Below are 20,490 nucleotides of genomic sequence, written 5' to 3' on the forward strand. Positions count from 1 at the left end.
TTATAAAACTAGCTTATGTAGATTTATCCAGGAAATTGATATCAACATCGTGGCTGTTACTCTAAACAGCATTTACTAGCAGAATGGATTGTTATCTCCTTCCACGATGATGCCAGTAAAACAGCAGACGAGCTGGCTCAAATTGGCATTCACCCTTCAACAGCTCTGCTGATGCCATCTGCCATCTAGTTAGGGAATTGCAAGAAGATTTATTTGCTCTGAACTATCATCTACCATCTGCTGGACAACAGAGAAAACATACTGAACGTCAACGGAAATAGATGGGGTGATTTTTCACTGTGAAGCCCATGTTGCAGCAAAACACACTGTGGGCAGCGGAGGAGAACCAGACTCACTGAGAAATCATATTTTTTGAAATCGTAATAATAAAAAAGTTTCATTGCATAGGTGACTCAAACCATAAGGGAGAAACAGAAGTCAAATCACTGAGTCACAGTGTGGCAGCTACAGATGGCTGCGGGCGGTTCGTCAGGGCAGGTGCTCATAACGACTTTCGCAATGACAGACACAGATTAACTTCTACCACATACGTGATTTATATCCCATCTACAGACACAAGAGACTTCTATAAAATGCACACGTGCTTATTGCCAGGATATGCTCTGCATCTACATCATGCAAATTGTATCCAGCCGCTGAAATGCAGCTTAGCAAATGCGAGAACAAACAAAGTCTATCTGGAAGGCAGAAAAGAAAAAAAGGAATAAAGCAAGGAAATGAAATTTATTCAGACGAAATCCACAGAAGGAAACAACAGAACAAAATCACTTTTAATGCGACTATGTGAACACAAGACGAGAGAGATACAAGAAATTAAGTCTGCTAAATTCTTTACGGCTCTTTAAAATGGTTTTGAAAAAAAGAACAGAAGTCTTGAACACTATAGTTCAAAAGTTCTTTTTTTCCCCACCATGTGCCTATCCAAAAAGCACATCCATAAAATCAGAAGGTAGGTTGCAAAACAAACCAACCAACCCCAAAAGGACAACACAACAGTATGCCTAGTGTGGCATGTTGTGAGGTGTCTGGGTCAGGTAAGCAAGACAGAGCTAATCTTCAATGGAAAGTACAGACACGTGTCTTCTCTCAAAAATGTGATGAAATATTTGGGGCTGTGTAAATAACATTTCGTATAAGCAGCGTCACATTAAAAATCCTTAAAATCTGGAGAAAGTGCATTTGCAGACAATGACAAGAAACACTAGAAAGCACTGGATGCCAGATTGTACCATGCAAAATAAACCTGCTTTTACAGCTTCTCTCAAAACCTAGATATAACCAAACTTTATTCCTTCCATCAGCTTGTATATGTGAAATATATATACATTCAAACAAGTTTCTTCATCTAAAGGGTGACACCTTAAGGCAACACCACCCAGAAAAAACATTCTGAACAATACCAGCGCATACTTAGATGTTTTTTGTGTCTGGATGTCAGTGCTTTGTTATTATGTGCCTGAGAGCTTCTTAAATGTAAACAATCAGGATCTTTCTTACTAAAGCCTATAAGGCATACCTAGAGAAGTAGAGACACATTAACCAACAACAAACACACACCAAAAAAACCACCCAAAAAACTACCACACACCAAAAAGTCCAAGAGCAAGCATTACCAGATCACTCGAAGTTGAAAACTCCTTTTCTGTAATTGATTCTTTCTACCTTGTAAAGCCTGGCCCACCTCTCTTCCACGCCTTTTGCCTCTATGACTTTGTCCCCGCTAACAGGGAAGAGGCTCCTCTCGCAGCCCCATGCTCTGGCCCTGCTTTGTTACCTGCACCGTTGCCACCCGCCAGACCGTTGGAGAACTCTTCTGTCCCACTGAAGCTCAGGAAAGAAGCACCGTCACCTGGATGCCGAGAGCTGACATGTCTGGAGAAAAACAAAGCAGCCTGTATTATACCAACCTTCCTCACTCGTGCCCTTCCTTGCTTTTAGCAAGAGCTGATAACAAATACCAAGTAATCAGCTGCTGTCTCAGCTGAGCCCGTGGTGAAACCAGGCTCTTCATGATGTTTGCGGAGATGGTGATGGGCACAAAAGCAGCACAGCAAAGGCTGTAACAATATTCCGTATCTGTCCATACTGTTTGTTCTTTGCCTCCAGCAATAACCAAGGCAGGATCTTTGCAGAACAGTGGAGAAACATCTACTCATATACCTCCCAGGAGAGAAACAAAACTTAGCTAGTTATTTACAGATCTGACTTCTCGGTCTATAAAACTAATAATCCAGATGGAGCAAATTGCTTTGGAGCGACCAAAAAGAGATCAAGAAAAAGGATTATCAAGAACATGGCACAAGAGATTGGCATCAATGACAAGATACTTTAGCACACTAGGATGTACTTATGAAGCAATAAAAAGGCAATTAATTTTTTTTAAAGTAGAACTAGGGAACAAAGATGGTGAGGATGACAAAATATTGAAATTATGCAACACAGAAAGAGATTATAGTATACTAAAGGAATACAAAGTACAAGGTAGGACAACAATTTCCCTATAAAAGGAAAAAAATGGCATGAGAGAGTTAATTAGTCAGTGCAATTTCCTGAAGGACTGCTTGAAGATGGCAAGAAAAAACACCCTGAAAAAGGCAGAAGATACCAGTGTCCTCGCTCACCTTGGACACTCAGAAACAATATGTAACAGTAATTTCTAAGCATGCAAGAGGGAAGAAACACATGGCAGAAAAGACAAAGTTAATGATGAAAGAAACAAACTTCTTGGCATTTCTGAAGTTGCTTAAGCTACCAAAATGTTTTTGGTAAACAACATTTAATAATGAGTGAAAAATGTGGATAAAATGTTGTCAATAAAAGAATAATCAGATAAAACCCAAATAAGACAGTATCTGGAGGTTGGAGAACAACTGTGCAGCTTGAAAAACAGCCTAGGTGAAGTGAACAATCTAATTTCTCTCGCTGTAAAAACAGCCTCCCCACAACCAGGCCACATCCAGTAACATCAGGATTGTTCTCACTTCTCAGAGCCAACAATCAATATAAGCTCCCAACACCGACCAAAGCGTGTTTTATAAAAGAAAACTAGTTTACGAACACAGGTACTTTCATTTGCAATCCATCCCTGATGTTTATGATGGCTGTATTTCTTACATGGGGAAGACAGGACCGAATGGTAGCACTGAAATTGCTCAACAGTTACTGTGAGGCAAAGCTACGCTCTGTGCTAAAATAACGTTCTATTCTGGGATGAAGGTCAAAGCTATTGGGATAATAAATCACGAATTAGAAGACACAGGCTTTTATAAGGCAATTTTGAACAATTCCATGAATGACGCACTGCACTGCTTGTGCACTGCAAACTCTGTGATAAACAACCACCCTCCCCAAATTGGGGAGGTAAACCATCCCCAGCCTTGGCAAAAGAGCTTTATATCTCAAAATAAAAGTATATGCTGCATATGTGGCACTGACACAACATACTGTTAAAGATCACAACCTATAACTGCCTTACTGTAACATACATAAAATTTTAAGGAACAGGGACGTTCATGCCAAATCCACAGGGATCGATCCTGAGGAGCTCACCTGCCCGTGGCCTCGTGGTAAGCCAGCTCCAGCAGCTCAGCAGAGGAATGCGTCAGATCCTGCTGCCCGCTGCCCTGCATCTCCACCATGTTCTGACGGGTTTGGTGATGGATCTGGATTGCTTCTCCTGATGGACCTACACAGTTACAGTTCGACCATTAATCGCCACATCTGTGTTGATTCCTCAGTTGCCTGTACCCTCCTTATGCCAACAACACAGGCAATGCCAACTAATGGAAATCAAGAAAGCACGTTTACGAAATCTTTAGAGACCTCTGGCATCTTCTCTGAAGCCAGGGAAGCAGAATGTTCTTTTAAACATTTTGGAGGGCCTACTTAAAAGGTGCTAAACAAACATGAGAACAATTCAGCATCTGAAAGTCAACCCAAATTATAGTTATGATTAATTTCAACGGCCTCCATCAAGTGTAAGATTGTTCCACAGTTCCTGATGCTGCAAGGTTGCCAATAGATAGTAATGTTTTCAAATATAGGATCTCTGACTTCTCAAGCCTACACCCTTAGTTCAGCCTCTGTTACAGTGCAGAGTACTTCAAGACACCAGGGTTTGCATTGGTTCTCTTGTGTTAATGCTTGGACAAGGAAAAAGTAACAGCAATCTAACATGACATGAAGGACCTACCCACAGGAAACGTGTGCATCCAACGCCTCCTGTTTGACGTCAGCTTCATGGGCATGCGGGACGGGGCAAACGGGTTGATCAGCGCTCGCTGGGGTGTGTATCCCCCCGGCCGAATGTGCAGCATGGATTCTGCGCTGCCAACATGGAACCTCCCAGGGGCACTGGAGTCACGTTGCTGAGCCTCCAGCATGTTCTCAAGGACATCTAGAAAACAAAGTCAGCACGAGATCACACAGACGCCAGGCAAAAGAGAAGCTGAAAGCAATTCCAAGCCAGTCTGCAAGTTACAACTTTAACAAGAATCCAGACAAGAAAGAATATTATTTCATGTGCCATTACAGCATTGCCGTATACTCTGTCACCTTATGCTAAACAAAGCCATAAAGAAACCACTTGCTAAGTCAACTATGAAGAATTACTCAGAGCTGTCAGAATTCCTAAGAAATCAAAAGACTGACACAAAAAACTTCAGGATGAGGACAAAAGACATGGCGGAAGCTACAACTGAGGAACATGCGGGGTTTTTTGCAACATTCGGATCTGACGACTGAAATAAGGGATTACTTCCAGAAGACATGGGACATGATCTCAGCAAACTAGCAGTTAGCCATTACTGCTCAACCTAGAACAGAAGTGCAGTTGTTTAGAAATAGGAGACAGAAATAAGCCAGATAACAAAGTAGCAATTGCTCTGTTCAACAAACAGAAATCCCAAAGAGAAGGGTCTCTGTTACAACTCTATATTGCCAACTTAAACATGTCAAAAGCTCTGACTCCTCCCCAGTCCTATTCCACACACACCCCCATCCAGCTGCACACCTTCAGCTGGCTCACAAAACTATCCTTCAAACTAAAGGAGCAGCAGAAACAACAACAACAACATCATGTGTATATTAACCGACAGCAGGGGAAAACATGAAAGGTAAATGTAATGTGCAGTACACTGTGCGACAGCAGTTCCACACCAGTAAATCCAGTTCCTGTAACAGGATAAATATGGTATCAGGTCATACAGCGTGACATAAAAAAAAAAAAAAACCACACCAAACAAAGAGCCTTCAAGGGTCAAATTTTACAGATCAAGCAATTGCAGGAGGAATACAATTTACCTAGAAATGAGTTAGGTTTATGGAAGATACCGCACAGTGTCCAGGAGCGAAGTTAAATTGGAAGGAAAAAAAAACAACAAAGACTGGCAGCACTGCTAACACACCAGGATAGCTCAGCAGTACATTGGCAAAAGGAAGGATCCAGAAAGTCACTCTTAATGACAACAAATCCCCATAGAAAGAAGCTATAAGCAGAGTCCCCCCCAGGGCTCACTACTCAGGCCAATTCTCATTTGACAAATTATAGGTGACCTGGATAATAAAAAGTTACTTGTATATGCCCACATTCACAGGCAGGCCCAGGAGAATAGTCAAATTTTAAAGAAAGCAATAGACAAGGGAAAAGTACAAATCAGTTTTGGGACACTGCTATTTAGGACAAGTTAGTTAAAAAAAAAAAAAAAAAAAAGGAATTGGATAACAAAAGGGGAATGCACACCCAGCAGTAGCTGAGCTGTGGAAAAGGTGAACCATGAATGCTGATATAGGCACCACCTGCCCTGCGCTGGCCGGGCTGTGGCCAACACAAGGTTCCATCTTCGCTCTGCCCCACAAGGTACCTCCTCCACCTCCCCCAGGCTGACCTCTGGTGCTGGTATAGCCCAAGGAGCTGCTGACTTCACACTGGTGCAGATGAGGCCGTGGGATCATCAGGATGTTGGAGATCTTGCCCAGCGAGCTGTCGTCAGAAGCCTGGCTCCTCACCTCCTCCGAGGGCAGCGTGCGGCTCTGCAGGGACGGGCTGCACGAGACGTCGTAGGAACTGGAGCTCTTTCTGGTGCGACTTTCTCTCTCCCTCACAGACCTGCTGAAAATAAACAGATATGGCCAGTGATATGAAAGAGAGATTAATTCCTGGGTTATCAAGAGGCTTCAAGAGGCCTAAGTCATGTAAAAGACTCAAAACTCAATAGGTGAACTCAAGAAGAGGACTACAAGGAAGTAATCACTATTTCTTTAAACTATGAGGGTACTATATACTATTGTGCAACATACAATAGAAGAACAGAACACTAAAACACTTCCAGCACAATGACTGGGAAAAGAGCATGCTCAACTCTTTATGCCATTCTATAGATAACACACCAAGCTGGTAATATAGGTGTGGTCTAGAAGATACTAGACCTGAGCCTACAGTGCTAGGAACACATAACTATAGGGAAACTACTTGGAATTAATAACTACATTAAATCATACTGGCATCTTCCAGCATGGATTTCTACAAGCTGCTCATATTAACAAGCGAGTCCACATGCACAGTTTCCTCAGATTTGGACAATACTACTGAAAGAAGGAAAGCAAAAAAATACTTCAAAACAAGTTCATCAATCCCATGTTCCTTAAAAAGCACTAAAATTTATAGGTTGTTCAATGAATTTGGCCAGGACCTGAGGATAATTAGCCTTTCTTCTCAGAGGAAAGGCCATGGAATATCTGAGAACCTGTACTCAGCACCTCCATTTCTTCTCACATTTGGAAAGGCATCATTTCCAGGGAAGATCCCCCATCACTCTATGTGCAGCAGTGCACATCAGTAGTGTATTATTAAGCAGTGCATCAAACTGATATTATTTCTACAACTCTGTGCAAGTCTATTGTGCAAGAACTTTCTTACCCAGCTTGAAAAATCTGCTAGGAACATAGCAAGGAAGACTAGCTTCATTCTACATTCAGACAAAATTAAAGATCTAAAGAAAAAGTATACTTATGCCTTTTCCTAGATCCCACACACTGCCTTAGAAGCAAAGCACCAGACAACCAGCCATAAATACTCACTACAGATAACACTTTGTTCAATTGTAAGCACGTGGAGCTTAACTTTCCTTATATTTCTCAAAGCATTCTATGCATCCAGAAATACACCATAACATACCTGCCCTAGAACTAGTACACTCAGAAGCCTCTTACCTGAACGTGGTACAGCGCTGGGCTCTGGAGGGGCCTGGCAGTCTGAACACCTGAGCATCGTAGCCATCATAATCCACCTGGATGGGCAAGGCATTCTCAGCATCTTTTGGAGCCCCTAATGCTGAAATAAAAGTCATTTAGCACTGGAACCTCTTTCAAGAATGTTCAAGATCTGCAAGTTAGAAGTATCCAACTCTATCCAAGAAAAGTATCTATTCCAAAAGAAATAACAAGGACAAGTCTCAGGAGCAGAACAGCTGGGGCAGCTCAATTATCAGAGTTGGTGCCTCTGAATCAGGGTTGCTGAGGCCTTAATGTCTTTCCCCCATGTATCCCAGACATTAAATTAATAATCAACAAATCAATCCCTGAATGAACAGATGCCTCAAGTTCCCTCACGAGGGAACTACACATTTTAAAGCATCTTTGGAAGAATGGACAGCCTCTTTTTAAAAATGTACACCTTCCTGAAACAAGGTGGGATTAGCAGAACGCAAGCTTCTGCCACTGTAATTCTGTGGCCAGTGCACTGACAATATCCCAAGGCAGTAAATCCCTGCCCTACTCCCATCAGCAGCACCGCTGGCACACCTGCCTGATACTGTCTGCTCCTCTAGCCAAGTGACAAGCAGCCAGGACAGAAACTTACCCCTCCTTATCAGTTATTTGCCAAGAAGGCAACTGATATAAGAACATTAACATCCTGAATAACATCTATGTGGTTTTGATGGTTTTCTGCAACAATTGTCCCTTCCTGCGTCTCGTCAGTAGTGTTTTTGCTGAAGTATCATTATCTCACTACAGCTGTTTGTTAGTTTGGGAGTCAGTAGAATAGATCATTCCAGAAAAGAATTACTCACAGGCATCTCGGTTATTTTTTGCTTTCTCAGTCAGTGGCTGGAGGGTCCAAAGGAAGCATGAAGTGACCAAAAAAAAAAACCACCACAAAAAAAAAAAAACAAAAAGGAAAAAAAAAAGAGAGAAGAGAAAAGACAGAGAGAAGGGAGACAGTCAGCATGTTCTAAGGAAATATCCCCCAGTGTGATCAAGCATCAGATTTGAAGTTTATCCCGCTGACTCAGCAAGGCAGCCAGACCACTTCAGAAGTATTAAATACTGATAGTCACAAACCTGTGTAAAAAAGCACATCTTTGCCATCACCTTTCTTCCTCTCCACAGAGTTTATTACAGAAATGAAACACTAATTTTTATGGTGGCTAAAACATTTCTCACCTGATTTCATCCTGGAAAGGACCTACAAACTAGTCTTTCATTCCCAGCCCCTAAAACAACAATTACAGGTTTGCTTTCACTGTCTTCTAACACAGAAACTTAGTTACAGCTGTTAGAATACTTGCTGGAAAGATTCTGATACTTGGCTGAGAAAAGGTATCTGACAAGCTAGTACGAAGAAAAGATAAATCAGAAAGACACCTACTTTCCTTCCTGCCAGCTTGATCCGTGGAGTGAAGCTGTTGCACAGGAGCTGGCTTTTGGATGTGTAGAAACTGAAAGGAAAAACAGGGTGGCTCAGCTGTCTTCTAAGAACTGAACATAGTTGGTTAGCGATGCAGCAAACAGCCCGTGAATTGGAGCTGGTTGTTAGATGGAGAAAAGGGGATACCTTGCTCTGCATAAGACAACATGTGGAAAACGCTGACGGATGGTTAACTTGAAAGCAGCTACTTTTGTTAACCACCAGCCTTTGATTCCCATACAGCCTCAGCCTAGATCACTTCCGAATATGCTGACATCTGCCTTCCCTGGTTCATTTCTTTCCTCTCCAGGAAGGGAACCGACCGCTTTGTCTAGACAGCACCGTGCAGTTTGTACAATTCTCTCCTTAATTTACACGACAGTAAAGACTCACATCAGCTGCTTGAAAACTACAGACCTCCTCCCATTTGAAATAATTTAGTCATTAATACCTGTTTCTTGTCATCGGAATCTTTTAAATCCTGCCTTATAATAAGCCTTCAAACACCTTTTTCATCTATGGCAAAGATCAGATGCCTTCCAGCCACTTGAATATACTGGATATAAGCAATCAATGAATGTTAATTGGTCAGGACAGTCAAGTAATGCATGCAGATAAAATGAGGTATTAAAAGAGAGAGAAAAATGTAATCCTACAGCAGAACAAGGACTGAGGAAGTAGTTTTCAACCTGATCTCTTTGTGTAGGAAAGGAAGAGAATTATGGCACAGAAAGCAGAAAGGAACCCTACCGCGTCTTGGAGTGAAGCCTCAGTGTTTCCTGCAACTGTTCCAGCATTTACCCACGTTACCCGCATTTTCTCTACCTATACCCATTCATTTGTGATGTATTTGCTTTCACTAATAACCAATCTAGTTGAAGTGATTGTATTTGTTGTTTAGCTTTCTGACTTCCTTCGAGCATAGCTAAAGGCTAGAACTAAGTTAACTGGAAAGATCAAGACCTTTCCCCTTGCAAATTGTCTGTCATCTCCGATATGTTGCATTAATGCCCAGAGCTCTGCAAGAACACTCCTAGTTCTGCAAGATTATTGCAATATATGTCTTTGCTTCACAAGGAGAACAGAGGAAATAAACAATTAAAGAAGAAAGAGAATTCACAGATTATAAAGAGGAAAGCAAAGCAGAAGTGTTTAGCAAAGGCTGATAGAGTTCACCTACCTATGGTTTATCCAGTGTGGAATATTGTAGTCATCACAGAGTCTGGAATCGCCAGGTCCACAGCGATTATGGAGCTGTAGGAGGAATTCAGAAGCAAAGCAAATAGCTGTGTTGAGCTACTCACAAAATGAGTAACTTTTCTAGTGGGAGCAGCGAGAAGGGACAAGAAGCGTTACCTTAAAGAGTGGTACAGCATGCAATGGTTGTTCTCCCATGCACACCAAGTCCACACCTATTCCTGTAAACAAAGAACAGCAGAGTTCAGCCATCTACCAAGCAGGACTGATATTCTAAGCCAAAACAGATCATCAATTTGAACTGAAGAGCGAATCTGTATTCATATCAGATCTTAAGATGTCATTATATTGAAGATAGTAGTTATCAGTCCTGTGGTATGGTTACAAACCAACAGTGCCAGTGAGGATACAAGAAATGTTTCTTCTAAACTAATGCAAGTCATGCACGATTATCCTTTAAGGGAAATGTCTGCATGGACAGATGAAGTTCTCTATCACACAAAAAAATTAAACGCCTATAATTTATCTGAAAATCTACCCATTTCAATATGAAGTGCGGACACAAGTCTTCCAGCTGTAACCCCTTTTTCCAGAGTACACAAGTTACAACAGGTACTTTTTCACAGCAAGAAAAGGCTACAGCTTTTCCAAATATATCTGTTTGCCTTCATAAAGACTGCAGTGTTGCTAGTTATTTACCATTGTCTATCATCCGCTGCTTGGTTAGAATCATAAGGAGTCGATCAACTTCAAATACACCCACACCAGGTGTGATAACCACAGACATCTGGCCAGTCCGATCAAAGTTCCGGTTTATGTAATGCTTGTCAAACACTAAGAGAAAGAATTAGAGAATACTTTAAAAGAAAAAAATGACGTTGGATTTTTTTGGGTTTTTTTCAGAGCACAGGAGGTGACACTCTATTAACAGTGGCATTAAACAAGTTTCCACAAAGCACATGCAAGCATGAGAGGGTTTGTATATAGTCTTGTTCAACCAATAAATGTTAATAAAGCGACAGGAGTGAGAAGAGCTAGGGCAGAAGATGGGAATCAGATATATGCAAAAGAGTATTTTTCTCATATGCTTAGTGTTTCCTTTACAACATCTCAAAAAAAAAAACCCAAAAACAACCAAAAAACCCACGCCAAAACCAACAACCCCCCCAAAAAAAACCCCAACAAGGTAAAGTCCATTACTAATCATTTTAAGTCCTGTGCTCCCTCCCATGAGAGTAACAAGACAGTGATTGAGGTGACAGAACAACATCTGATGTGCAGAATCACAAAACGCAGATCTCTGGGGAACCCTTCCAGCCCACCAAACCTATATCTCTGCTAAGAAAGATGGATCAGCTTCACCTAAATCACATTTGATCTAACCTGATTTTGAAATGCTTCCATAATTTAAAATTTCAACTTCTGTTCCAAGAGGTTCTCCTACATATACAGAGCTAGAAGAAAAAGTTCCATCCTGACAAGGCTCTATAAATGGTTCCTGAGGCCTGAAATACCCAATACTCACTTACTTGAGAGACACTGGTTTTCCAGCGACACATGATACGATTTATTCTGAGGCTGAAAATAACAACTTAACCACGTAATATTCCCCTCCTCTTCACAGCATTAACAAACAGGCAATGTAAGTCCACACCCATTTATCGGCAGCTGCTTTAATGGTTCATCCCCTGTGTATTTCTATCTATTGTTCCTAACTTACCATTGAATGAAAGATTTATGGCCTCCAGGTAGTTCCCTTGTGCTGAGGTAGAATTGTAACCTGGAGGAAATCCCTCTGGACAAGTGTTAGGAAGGAAAAAAAGGAAAGAATGTCATCTCTGAATAGACTAGCTTTAAAAACAAACAAATACACACCCATGCCACACTGCATTTGTAGTACATCCTACCACTACAACAAATTACAGACAAACTTGGGATTGGTGTATCTCCCAGAAAGAGCCAAGCAAAGTAGGCTAGCCACAAGAGCATTAAGTAGTACAATACCAGACTCCAACTGAAACTAAGGAGTTTACAAAGAACTTTTAAAAAGAAAGAAAAAAAAAAAGATAAAAGGATAAAAGCATGGGAAAGAAGGATTCTCGTACCTGCTTGCTCTAGTCGTACCAACACAGGATACTGGATGAAAAGCTTTTTAATGGTCACAAGCAATGATGTCCACTCTTCTCGTCTCTCATTCTGAACTACAACTCTAGAAAGAGCACAACTTAATGAGGATCATGAAAAGAAGTGAGAAGGGATGAACAAACTACAGAAAAAGGAATGCTCAAAAAGGTGAGCTTCTTCCTTGTGCTGGGCAGCACGTTAGAACTGTCATGTACTTGTAGCAATCACTAAGGTGTAGATGCACAACAAAGCTGGGCACATCTCCAGCCAGAATAATCTCTCGTTTCTAAATGTGTGACCAACACTACATGTCAAATAGCATCACTGTTCTGCAAAGCAGTAAGGTCACTTAGAAGTCCAAGATCAGAATCAAGTGATGGATTTGACACCTGTATCTGTTGTGACCACCAGCCAGAGAGCTCCAGTACCTAACTCAGAACACTTGTGGTATCAGCAATGGCACCATCTGTTCTTCAACTACTCAAGAATGTAAAGATCTGCAAAACATCTACGTCTTTCACAGAAACTACTCCCAGCACTACAGAACTTAAGCTTATTGGCAATTCCAGTCGAGCACAGACAACACAATATTCACGTGCACACAGAATACTGATTTAGCAAATATGGGTGGGCACTCACAGATGGCATGGGCACTACTCATCAATTTGCTGCCAGTTTCCAACACAGATATTTTTCACTATCTTAATTCCTTGCAAGGTCCTACAGTTCATAACAGGATATTCTCCACAAGGGTTGCACATACACTGTGGGACAAGAGGTGGAAGAACTGGGAGGAACACATACTTGTAAAAATCTTCATAAAATCTGCCCTCGTGATCCTGCCGAATTGATGCACGATGCGTTTCAGGAAACTCATCTGAAACAAGCAAAAGCATGTATTTTCCTCAGCTCTTGTATAGAAATGATTCATCTTTTCTAGTAAGGAGCTGTTATTTCCATTAAAAAAAAAACACCTTTGAAAAGTATCAGATCTCCTACACAATATTAAAACTGTTTTTAAAACAAGATGACAGCTTGAGTATGATGACAAAAATTTGCCGTATCTTATAAAGTCACTAGCAGCCTGTGACCAACTTTCAAGAGAAAAGGAGACAGGTTAAAAAATAGAAACATGAAAATACAGAACTTACATACCTATAGATTTTGCTTCATAAAACGTTCTAGAAAATAGAACCACTGTCACTTCATGGCTGCAATTCTTCTCCTGTACAGGAAAAACAGATGAAAAAAGAAAACATTAAGGGTCACTGAAACAGAAGACAGCTCTGGGTTGCTCAGCCACAAGAGGCAGCGAGGCTTTGTTTCGTTTTGAAGCAATTCACTTTCAAGAAGCTTGCAGATCATCAGTGGCCCTTATACTACAACCTGGAACCTCCTCATGCTAAAAGAGAGCAGTACTGAACAAATTACACCCTGTACCAGGGAAATATTCAGAACTGAGTCCTAGGATAACTAAAATTGCCTAAAACTGACTTATGCATCACTGCACAAGCACAAACAACGCTATCACACATTTAGTGACTGTAGTCCAGCCAGAGCCTCCACACAAACAAACTGTATGACAAAAACAAAGCAGACACAACAGATTAGTATTAGGATCATTTGGCACATACATGATTTAATGCAGACCTGCAATAACCCTCTTTTGATGCCCAGAAGTCACCTCTCACATTCCTGTAAATCTTAGCACTGACTGACACCACCCGTGTCCTCCTCACACTGACCCATCAATGGGTTCATTAGGATGGCATCATCTTGGTCTTTCAAACAGCGTGAATCAAGCAGCTACTCACCTTCCATTTTGTGAAGAGGTCAGCAAGGAAACCGTTCACAGCTTTCTCAAAGTATAGGTCCCCTGCAAAGTAAACATTTCCAAAGCATCAATAACAGCAGTTACTTCAACTGTGGGGTATGTTTAATCCTGAGATTCTAGGACAATTGTTTTTGTTAGAATCAGAGCAGCTATGTGCATAATGAACACTGATATCACTAAAACAAAGATGATAAAAAATTTAAAAGCATGACTATGGTTCAGAGGATGTAAACAAGTCTCTTACTGTCAAAAGGATCTGACCTTTAAATTATTTTTTCCAACACATTCACAGCATGCTGGGAAAGCATCTGTACCATCTTTCAAGCACAGTATGCATGACTGATCCCCTGCTCAGTTTTGAGTAGTTGCCCAGTTACATATGCCTAAACACATGGTCAAAGGAAGTGGCAAGAGGTTTGCTGAAGAATTAAGCCAGAAAAAAAAAAAAATAGAACAATGACACAGGTAAGTGATTAATTCTTAATTTCTAAAGTTTTAATACTTCTGGCTGACCCTACCTGGGCTAAGGTGGAGTTTTTGCTTCGTCACTAATCCTAAGTCAAGAGAAATCTAAACCATCGAGATCCTATTTGCACAGGACTTCCACACATTTCTGGTTTCAGGACTCACACAGGGTCGCACCTGCCCTCGTCACCAAACATGTTTATATCCACAGAAAACCTTTCCCAGGTTCAGTCAGTTGGTCCCCTTGATTTTGTCATGACAGAAATAAACAATAACAGCAGAAAGGACAGCTGCTGCCGTCCACACTGACAATCAGGCAGGTCAGTTATCTACGTACCATAAATATCAAAATCCCACATTTCACAGCTCATCTGGATAAAAATATAAACCATGGCAGAAGTGGAGCGGAAGACCACCTGCAAAGGAATGAAAGATCTTATTTAAAACAAGGTACTTTCACTAAAAGGGACAAATGCAAAGAGCTAACTACAGAGCAAACTATATGACTGTGCCCACTGCATTACAGGAAATTTCCCCTCCAACAAGCTGACATTTCAACAGCCTGAGGAATCCCTAGTGCTGCCTGCACAGAAGAGCTGAAGTTTACTAATCATTCGTTCTCCTGAATTTATTGCCATTCTTCACCTGGCAATGCCGCCAATTCAAATGATCCATACAAATCTGCAAGCAAGACAGAATCACAAGAAAACCGACAAGGAAGGGAAAAATCTTCCTTCCCCTGCTCCCTGAAATCTTACCCGGGTATCCTCACTGATGTATCCACAAGTGACTTTCTCATTCTTGACCCACAGTTCACCTGCCTGCGCCCTGGAAGAAAAGGAGCACAGAATATTTACTAACCAAAGTGAACACGAAGATCAGAGAATCAACATTTGAGCAAATAAGGGATGTACCAAAACCTGCATTCAAGGATAACTTGAAGGCAGGACAGAAGTTTAGTTGGTTAAAACCTGATATTTAATCCAAAAGAAGTCAAACAGCCATTTCTCTCTGCACATTTCCTTGTTCCTTTGTCATCTCGACAGTAACCGAAGTAACTATTAATGCATCTTGGGAAAGGGTGGAAATATTAGAAGAGGTAAAAAGAAAATTATTTGGCATTCATCAGAAGCAACAAGTGTGGTTGGCTGTCCTACTACTAGTTTCTTCCACTCCAAATCAACCCCATGGTGCAGAAAGAAGTATGTGGAAGAGTCAGGGGACAATAAAATGTGACAGGATTTTGCAGAGAAGATCCTCCAATTGGACTCTCTGGATTTATTAATCTAAAGTCATAAGTAACAGTAAGTCCTCAGAGGAAGCACTGACCTGATACCCGCAAATTCAACTTTTTGGGTGACATATGCACATGTGCTGACCTAAGAACAAACAGTTACAGGTGTTAGAAGAACAGTAGGCTCAGAGTGAGCAGATCCATTTTTTTAAGAAAAAAAATCATGCTCAAACACCTGACTTCTGCCATAAAAATCACAAAAACCACTGAACATATTTACTACTAACTTCCCAGTCTATAGGACCTCTGCAACAGAAAATAGTTTTTAACACATATGAACTTTTATTGGGTTCATTTGTCTAATTTATTGCCCTTAGAAGAGCCAAACACTGCACTTCAGAGATGCAAAACCAAAATAATTCTAGTAGTTGCTTATTAAGTAGTACTATCAGAGAGAGGATACTTCAGCGTACTTCTAACGTGAAAAATATTTGGATTAAATTCCTTCCAAAGGTAATAAATGATTAAAATTCAGAACATAAGAAAAAAACCCTTCTCAACAGCATTTCCAGCGCCCAAGGCAGTAACTAACATTACTGCGACAGAGTACGAAACGATGGGACTATTTTTTCTGCAACACATTCACATTAATTTCTCCAGCTCTGATGTACCACTTACACCATCAGTTCCCAGGAGCTGCTGGCACTGGCCTCGTCCTCAGTTTTCCGTATTTTGTAAAATGCTTATTTCCCTTTACAGCCAGCAAAGGTACACGATCTCCTCCACCCTACACATGAGGACAGTAGAGGCCTTACCAAACTTTTCTTCAGTCGCCACATATCCCCACGCCCAATATACTGATCTTTAAAGGTCAGCTCCACCAAGTCCAAGGTCACCTCCTAGGAAACAGAAGAAAAACAGTGTTTAGATTTTACTGGTTGTTTCTAAGTAGCACCCTTCAATCTGTTCTTTTAAGAACCAAATGTTACAGGGAGGGCAGTTCTAAAGCAAGTCACTACTCGTAACAGATGCAAGATAAAAGTGAAGGGACAGATGGAAAAAAGTTGCAAAGACACACACCTTTGGGTCAACAACGTTAACATGGACATCCTGGTACGGCCGCAGTCGGAACACTTGTGCAACTGTCTGATCCACACTTATAGTTTCTGCCACAAAAATGAGAAGGGACACCAGGGAAGTGAACATCCCCAAAAGGCTTCAGGTGGTTTATAAGTACAAAAGCAATACGGCGAGACTGTCATGTAACAGTTAGGGCCTCAGCAAAAGACAACAGCCTCTTTCAGTTTAAGAATCACTAAAATCAAAGGCGCAAGATAAATTCAAAGTTTAGGCTGAATTAATTCCTGCAAGATATACAGCCAGTCAGAGAATGCAGAAACAAAAATTTAAGGCTAAAAAGCCAATTTTGTTTAAACAATACTCTACATTACTCAACCAAAAGCAGATTTTAAATTGGCTATTCTGATAAAAATAAAACCCTTTCATTCCTAAATAGACAAAGCATTGATTTTCTTACAAAATTAAAATATATGCAGTCAATCACAGGTACAGCCCAATGACATAATCTTTGTCTTTGATTTTAATATGCACACTACAAGTTTTACCTTTCTGCAAATCTTCCTTAAGTGACTTCACTTGGAGCAGCAGGGGACTAGCATACAGAAAAGAAAAAAGGTAGACAAGTTGAGATACCAACAGACTACTCTGGTAAATCACTCTCTCAAAGCTATTTAGTAACACAGAGCACACGATAAGCTAAAGAAAAACAGCAACATTTTCTAGAAAGTTTCATACATCATCCTCTCTGCTTGTCACCCTGTCTTGTTCTTTATACCTATTACAAAAATCTCTTTTTTCTTAGGTAAAGATGATACTCTAAAAAGTCAGGCACGCAGGAACTTCTCAGAACCTCATTCAAGTATACTCCTGTTTTTCAGATACAGGCTACAGGATGAGCAGCTTCATAAAAGACAGTTTATGTTTTTATAGCTGACCAGGAAGTTTAATTTTGCCTAGAGTATACTATAGGATGGAAGAATAATCCTTTGGTAACAGTAGCTCTACAATGAGGATAAAGACTTTGTAAGCTCTATACTCAGGTGCTACTTGCCCCATGAAAGGTCAGCAAACTAACACCAACCACAAAGAATCCCACAAAATTCAAGGAAGAGCTCCTGCTACAGTAATCCCCTTTGCTTTGCTTCAGGTAGAAAGAAACACATGGCAGCATCCTGAAGCAAAGTTATCATAGCTCTAAGAGCCTCTCACTCTAGAAGCCACTGCATATGAACGTGCCCTCTCAGTGCCCCCAACCACATCTGACTGGTATCAGCAACAAGAGGATTTACCTGTATTCATCATTGGGATGTGCAATTTCCACAACATCCCCCAGCTTGATTTGAAGAAATACTTTAGGATTCACCACCAGTTCATCATCTACAAGACATAAACGAATGAGGAAAACTGCAACAAACAGATATACACCAAACACAGATGTTTACATGTTCATATGCAACCACTTACTCCCCATGACTGCACTAGCCCAGGACTAACGCGTCAGCCAGGTGTTAAATTCACTCGAGGACAGCGCTCCTGCCCACGCCTGTGGGCAAAACCTCTGCCTTCAAATCACAGAACTTTCACAAAAGATTTGTTCAGCAAATGAGTGTGCCTTAATTATGCAAGCAGAATCTTCTTTTGAATTTTCCATATAACAAGCATCAGCAGGAAAGTAGATAGCTACAGAATCTTAATAAGTTTTTGTAACATGCTATGATTTTAAGACTAAAAGTAGGGAACAAATAATTATTCTTAGTACACAGAAACATCTATAGACAGTCACTGACTTGTCTGTCACTTATTAATAGTGACTGAAATAAAAGTTAAATCAGAAGTGACACAATAAAAGGGGAAGAGGTAGAATAAAACATTTTATAGGTGTCATCTCATTCTGTTCTGACAAATGCAGCTTTATTCTGCTGTAACTTGCCACTAAAAAAGAACTCTCCAAACTCTGGCTGGCAATACTTCTTGTCACATCAAAGTTCCATCTTCACTGTTTTGTAAAAAGATCAATAAATCAGTTAACTGCTTTCAATGATGTAAGAGACTGCTGGTCTCTGCTGTGAACCAGGAGATACTGACCACTGCCTCCAAAACCCTTCTTATGTATGACGAGCTTGTACACCTTGTTCGTTCTCATCTTGAATTCCAGTTCTTCTCAGCTGCTTTGAGTAAAAACCACTGAAGGCATCTTGCATATCTAATCTGGAAACGAAAGCAAACACAGATCTCTTTATACTCTGTGTATGAGCAAAGGATGTTGTACCACCACGAGCCAAGAACACCACACCTGAAGGGCAGGCACATTACAAACTTCAATAAACATCAGAATGAAGGTTGAGTGATGACCTCTTCTACTGGCACTCCTGTCACAGAGCTACTGCCACTCTCTAAAATCACCTCTTATATTTCAAGGATAAGTTCTGAATTTTGTGTTAAATGCATTAAAATGAATACCCAGACTTATGCCTGCTGCCAATTATATCTTCTGGTTTTGTCATTCTTTCTCTTTCACACACCTTTTCCCACGTCTTTCGAAGATGCTGGAATCCACAACCAGATGACTTCACACCCACACAGCACAGCTTTACTGGAGCAGAGGGCAGCACTGCAGACATACGGGGCCAAGCAAAAATTTACGTCTGAGGCACTCGCGTGCATTAAATACTTCGTTGTAACTGCATCAGCCACCGTTTTTTTCTTCCAGCCACTTTCATTTGAAATAGAGCATATCGCAATTGAGAACCTTCACTTTTACAATTTACTCTTTCTAGAAGTGCATTTAAACCAGAAGTTATCAGTAGGAACAAGGTTTGCTTCATAAAACTAGAGTTGCATTATTAAGTTGAAATATAAGCTCTTCTGGTTAGAAAGCATTTGTTACAGCTGTCCTCTTACACCAAATCAAAACTCAGAGGAACACAGCAGCACGGCTTTCCAATAAAGTATCAAACTTGCAGATGTGCTTTTGGGAAAGTCAGCTCAATCACGGAGCTACAAGGGCACGGTGGGAAACACCCGTACATCCAAGCTTGATAAACTCCATAAAACCTTCAAACTTGGAACTGCGTGTCAGCAAGAGAGCGACACTCGGCTGCAGCGTGTGACAGCGGGACAGGGCCAGCGGCCGCCCCGCGCCGGGGAACGGGGAGCGAACGCGGCCGGAGCGTTCCCAGCGCGTTCCCGCCGTCGGTCCCGCTACAGAACCGCCTCGCCACCCGGTTGCGGGTCTATAGCGCTGAGGGGAGCAGCGCAGCGGGACGCCCGCTTATGCCCCGCAGCAGCTGCCGGGGCGGGCGGGCAGCAGCGGGGCCCGGCGGTAGCGCAGAGCGAGCGGCGCGGCGGCTCCAGGCACAGCCCGCCAGCCCCAGGGGAAGAGAGCGGGGACGCCGCGCAGTCCCGGGCGCGGAGGGAGCCCGGACGCTCCGCGGTGCTCCCCGCCGCCGCGGGACGAGCCAGCTCCAGGGCAGCGCCGCCGGGACCAGCCTTCCCGCGGCCGGCCTGAGCACGGCCACGGCCACGGCCACGGCCACAGCCTCAGCCACGGCCACGGCCACGGCCACGGCCACGGCCCCGGCCCCAGCCCCAGCCTCAGCCTCAGCCCCAGCCCCAGCCCCGGCCCCGCCGGCGGCCGCGGGGCCCTGACCTGCCGGCGCCAAGTCCCCCGCCGGCCGCGGCAGCACAGTCCCGACGAGGCCCCTCCGACTTCGCTCGCCACTTCCGCATCCGGGACTGCCGGGACAGCACGCGCACGTCACGTGACGCCCAACACCGAGAGAGGTGGGAGGGAAGGGCGGGGCCCCGGCAGCGACGGGCGCGGGCACCGGGGGCGGGGCGGCCGGGGGC

At 42.2% G+C, this 20,490-nt stretch overlaps 1 protein-coding gene across 8 annotated transcripts in view; it reads right to left on the reverse strand.

Annotated features, from left to right (window-relative positions):
• DEPDC5 (DEP domain containing 5, GATOR1 subcomplex subunit) overlaps positions 1 to 20,373 on the reverse strand; it is a 49,167-nt gene extending 28,794 nt beyond the window's left edge. For 4 of the 8 annotated variants that reach the window (XM_065646793.1, XM_065646791.1, XM_065646792.1 and 1 more), the window contains exons 1-24: positions 20,291 to 20,373; positions 18,727 to 18,849; positions 17,931 to 18,018; positions 17,187 to 17,233; positions 16,642 to 16,727; positions 16,377 to 16,460; positions 15,657 to 15,706; positions 15,086 to 15,155; positions 14,665 to 14,743; positions 13,843 to 13,904; positions 13,184 to 13,253; positions 12,833 to 12,905; positions 12,010 to 12,113; positions 11,625 to 11,699; positions 10,604 to 10,738; positions 10,064 to 10,125; positions 9,888 to 9,961; positions 8,669 to 8,738; positions 8,091 to 8,127; positions 7,231 to 7,351; positions 5,907 to 6,127; positions 4,214 to 4,417; positions 3,571 to 3,706; positions 1,796 to 1,893 (exon numbers count right to left, since the gene is read on the reverse strand). In XM_065646793.1, coding sequence (XP_065502865.1) covers positions 1,796 to 1,893; positions 3,571 to 3,706; positions 4,214 to 4,417; positions 5,907 to 6,127; positions 7,231 to 7,351; positions 8,091 to 8,127; positions 8,669 to 8,738; positions 9,888 to 9,961; positions 10,064 to 10,125; positions 10,604 to 10,738; positions 11,625 to 11,699; positions 12,010 to 12,113; positions 12,833 to 12,905; positions 13,184 to 13,253; positions 13,843 to 13,904; positions 14,665 to 14,743; positions 15,086 to 15,155; positions 15,657 to 15,706; positions 16,377 to 16,460; positions 16,642 to 16,727; positions 17,187 to 17,233; positions 17,931 to 18,018; positions 18,727 to 18,784 — 2,104 coding nt within the window. In that variant the 5' untranslated portion in view covers positions 18,785 to 18,849; positions 20,291 to 20,373. Of the gene's footprint in view, positions 1 to 1,795; positions 1,894 to 3,570; positions 3,707 to 4,213; positions 4,418 to 5,906; positions 6,131 to 7,230; positions 7,352 to 8,090; positions 8,128 to 8,668; positions 8,739 to 9,887; positions 9,962 to 10,063; positions 10,126 to 10,603; positions 10,739 to 11,624; positions 11,700 to 12,009; positions 12,114 to 12,832; positions 12,906 to 13,183; positions 13,254 to 13,842; positions 13,905 to 14,664; positions 14,744 to 15,085; positions 15,156 to 15,656; positions 15,707 to 16,376; positions 16,461 to 16,641; positions 16,728 to 17,186; positions 17,234 to 17,930; positions 18,019 to 18,726; positions 18,850 to 19,163; positions 19,253 to 20,290 lie in introns of those variants that run through there. The other 4 variants (XM_065646786.1, XM_065646787.1, XM_065646785.1 and 1 more) reach the window with 4 other exon arrangements.
• Between the last annotated feature and the right edge of the window lie 117 nt (positions 20,374 to 20,490).

The sequence above is a fragment of the Caloenas nicobarica genome, chromosome 16, assembly GCF_036013445.1.
Source record: "Caloenas nicobarica isolate bCalNic1 chromosome 16, bCalNic1.hap1, whole genome shotgun sequence".
NCBI lineage: Eukaryota > Metazoa > Chordata > Aves > Columbiformes > Columbidae > Caloenas > Caloenas nicobarica.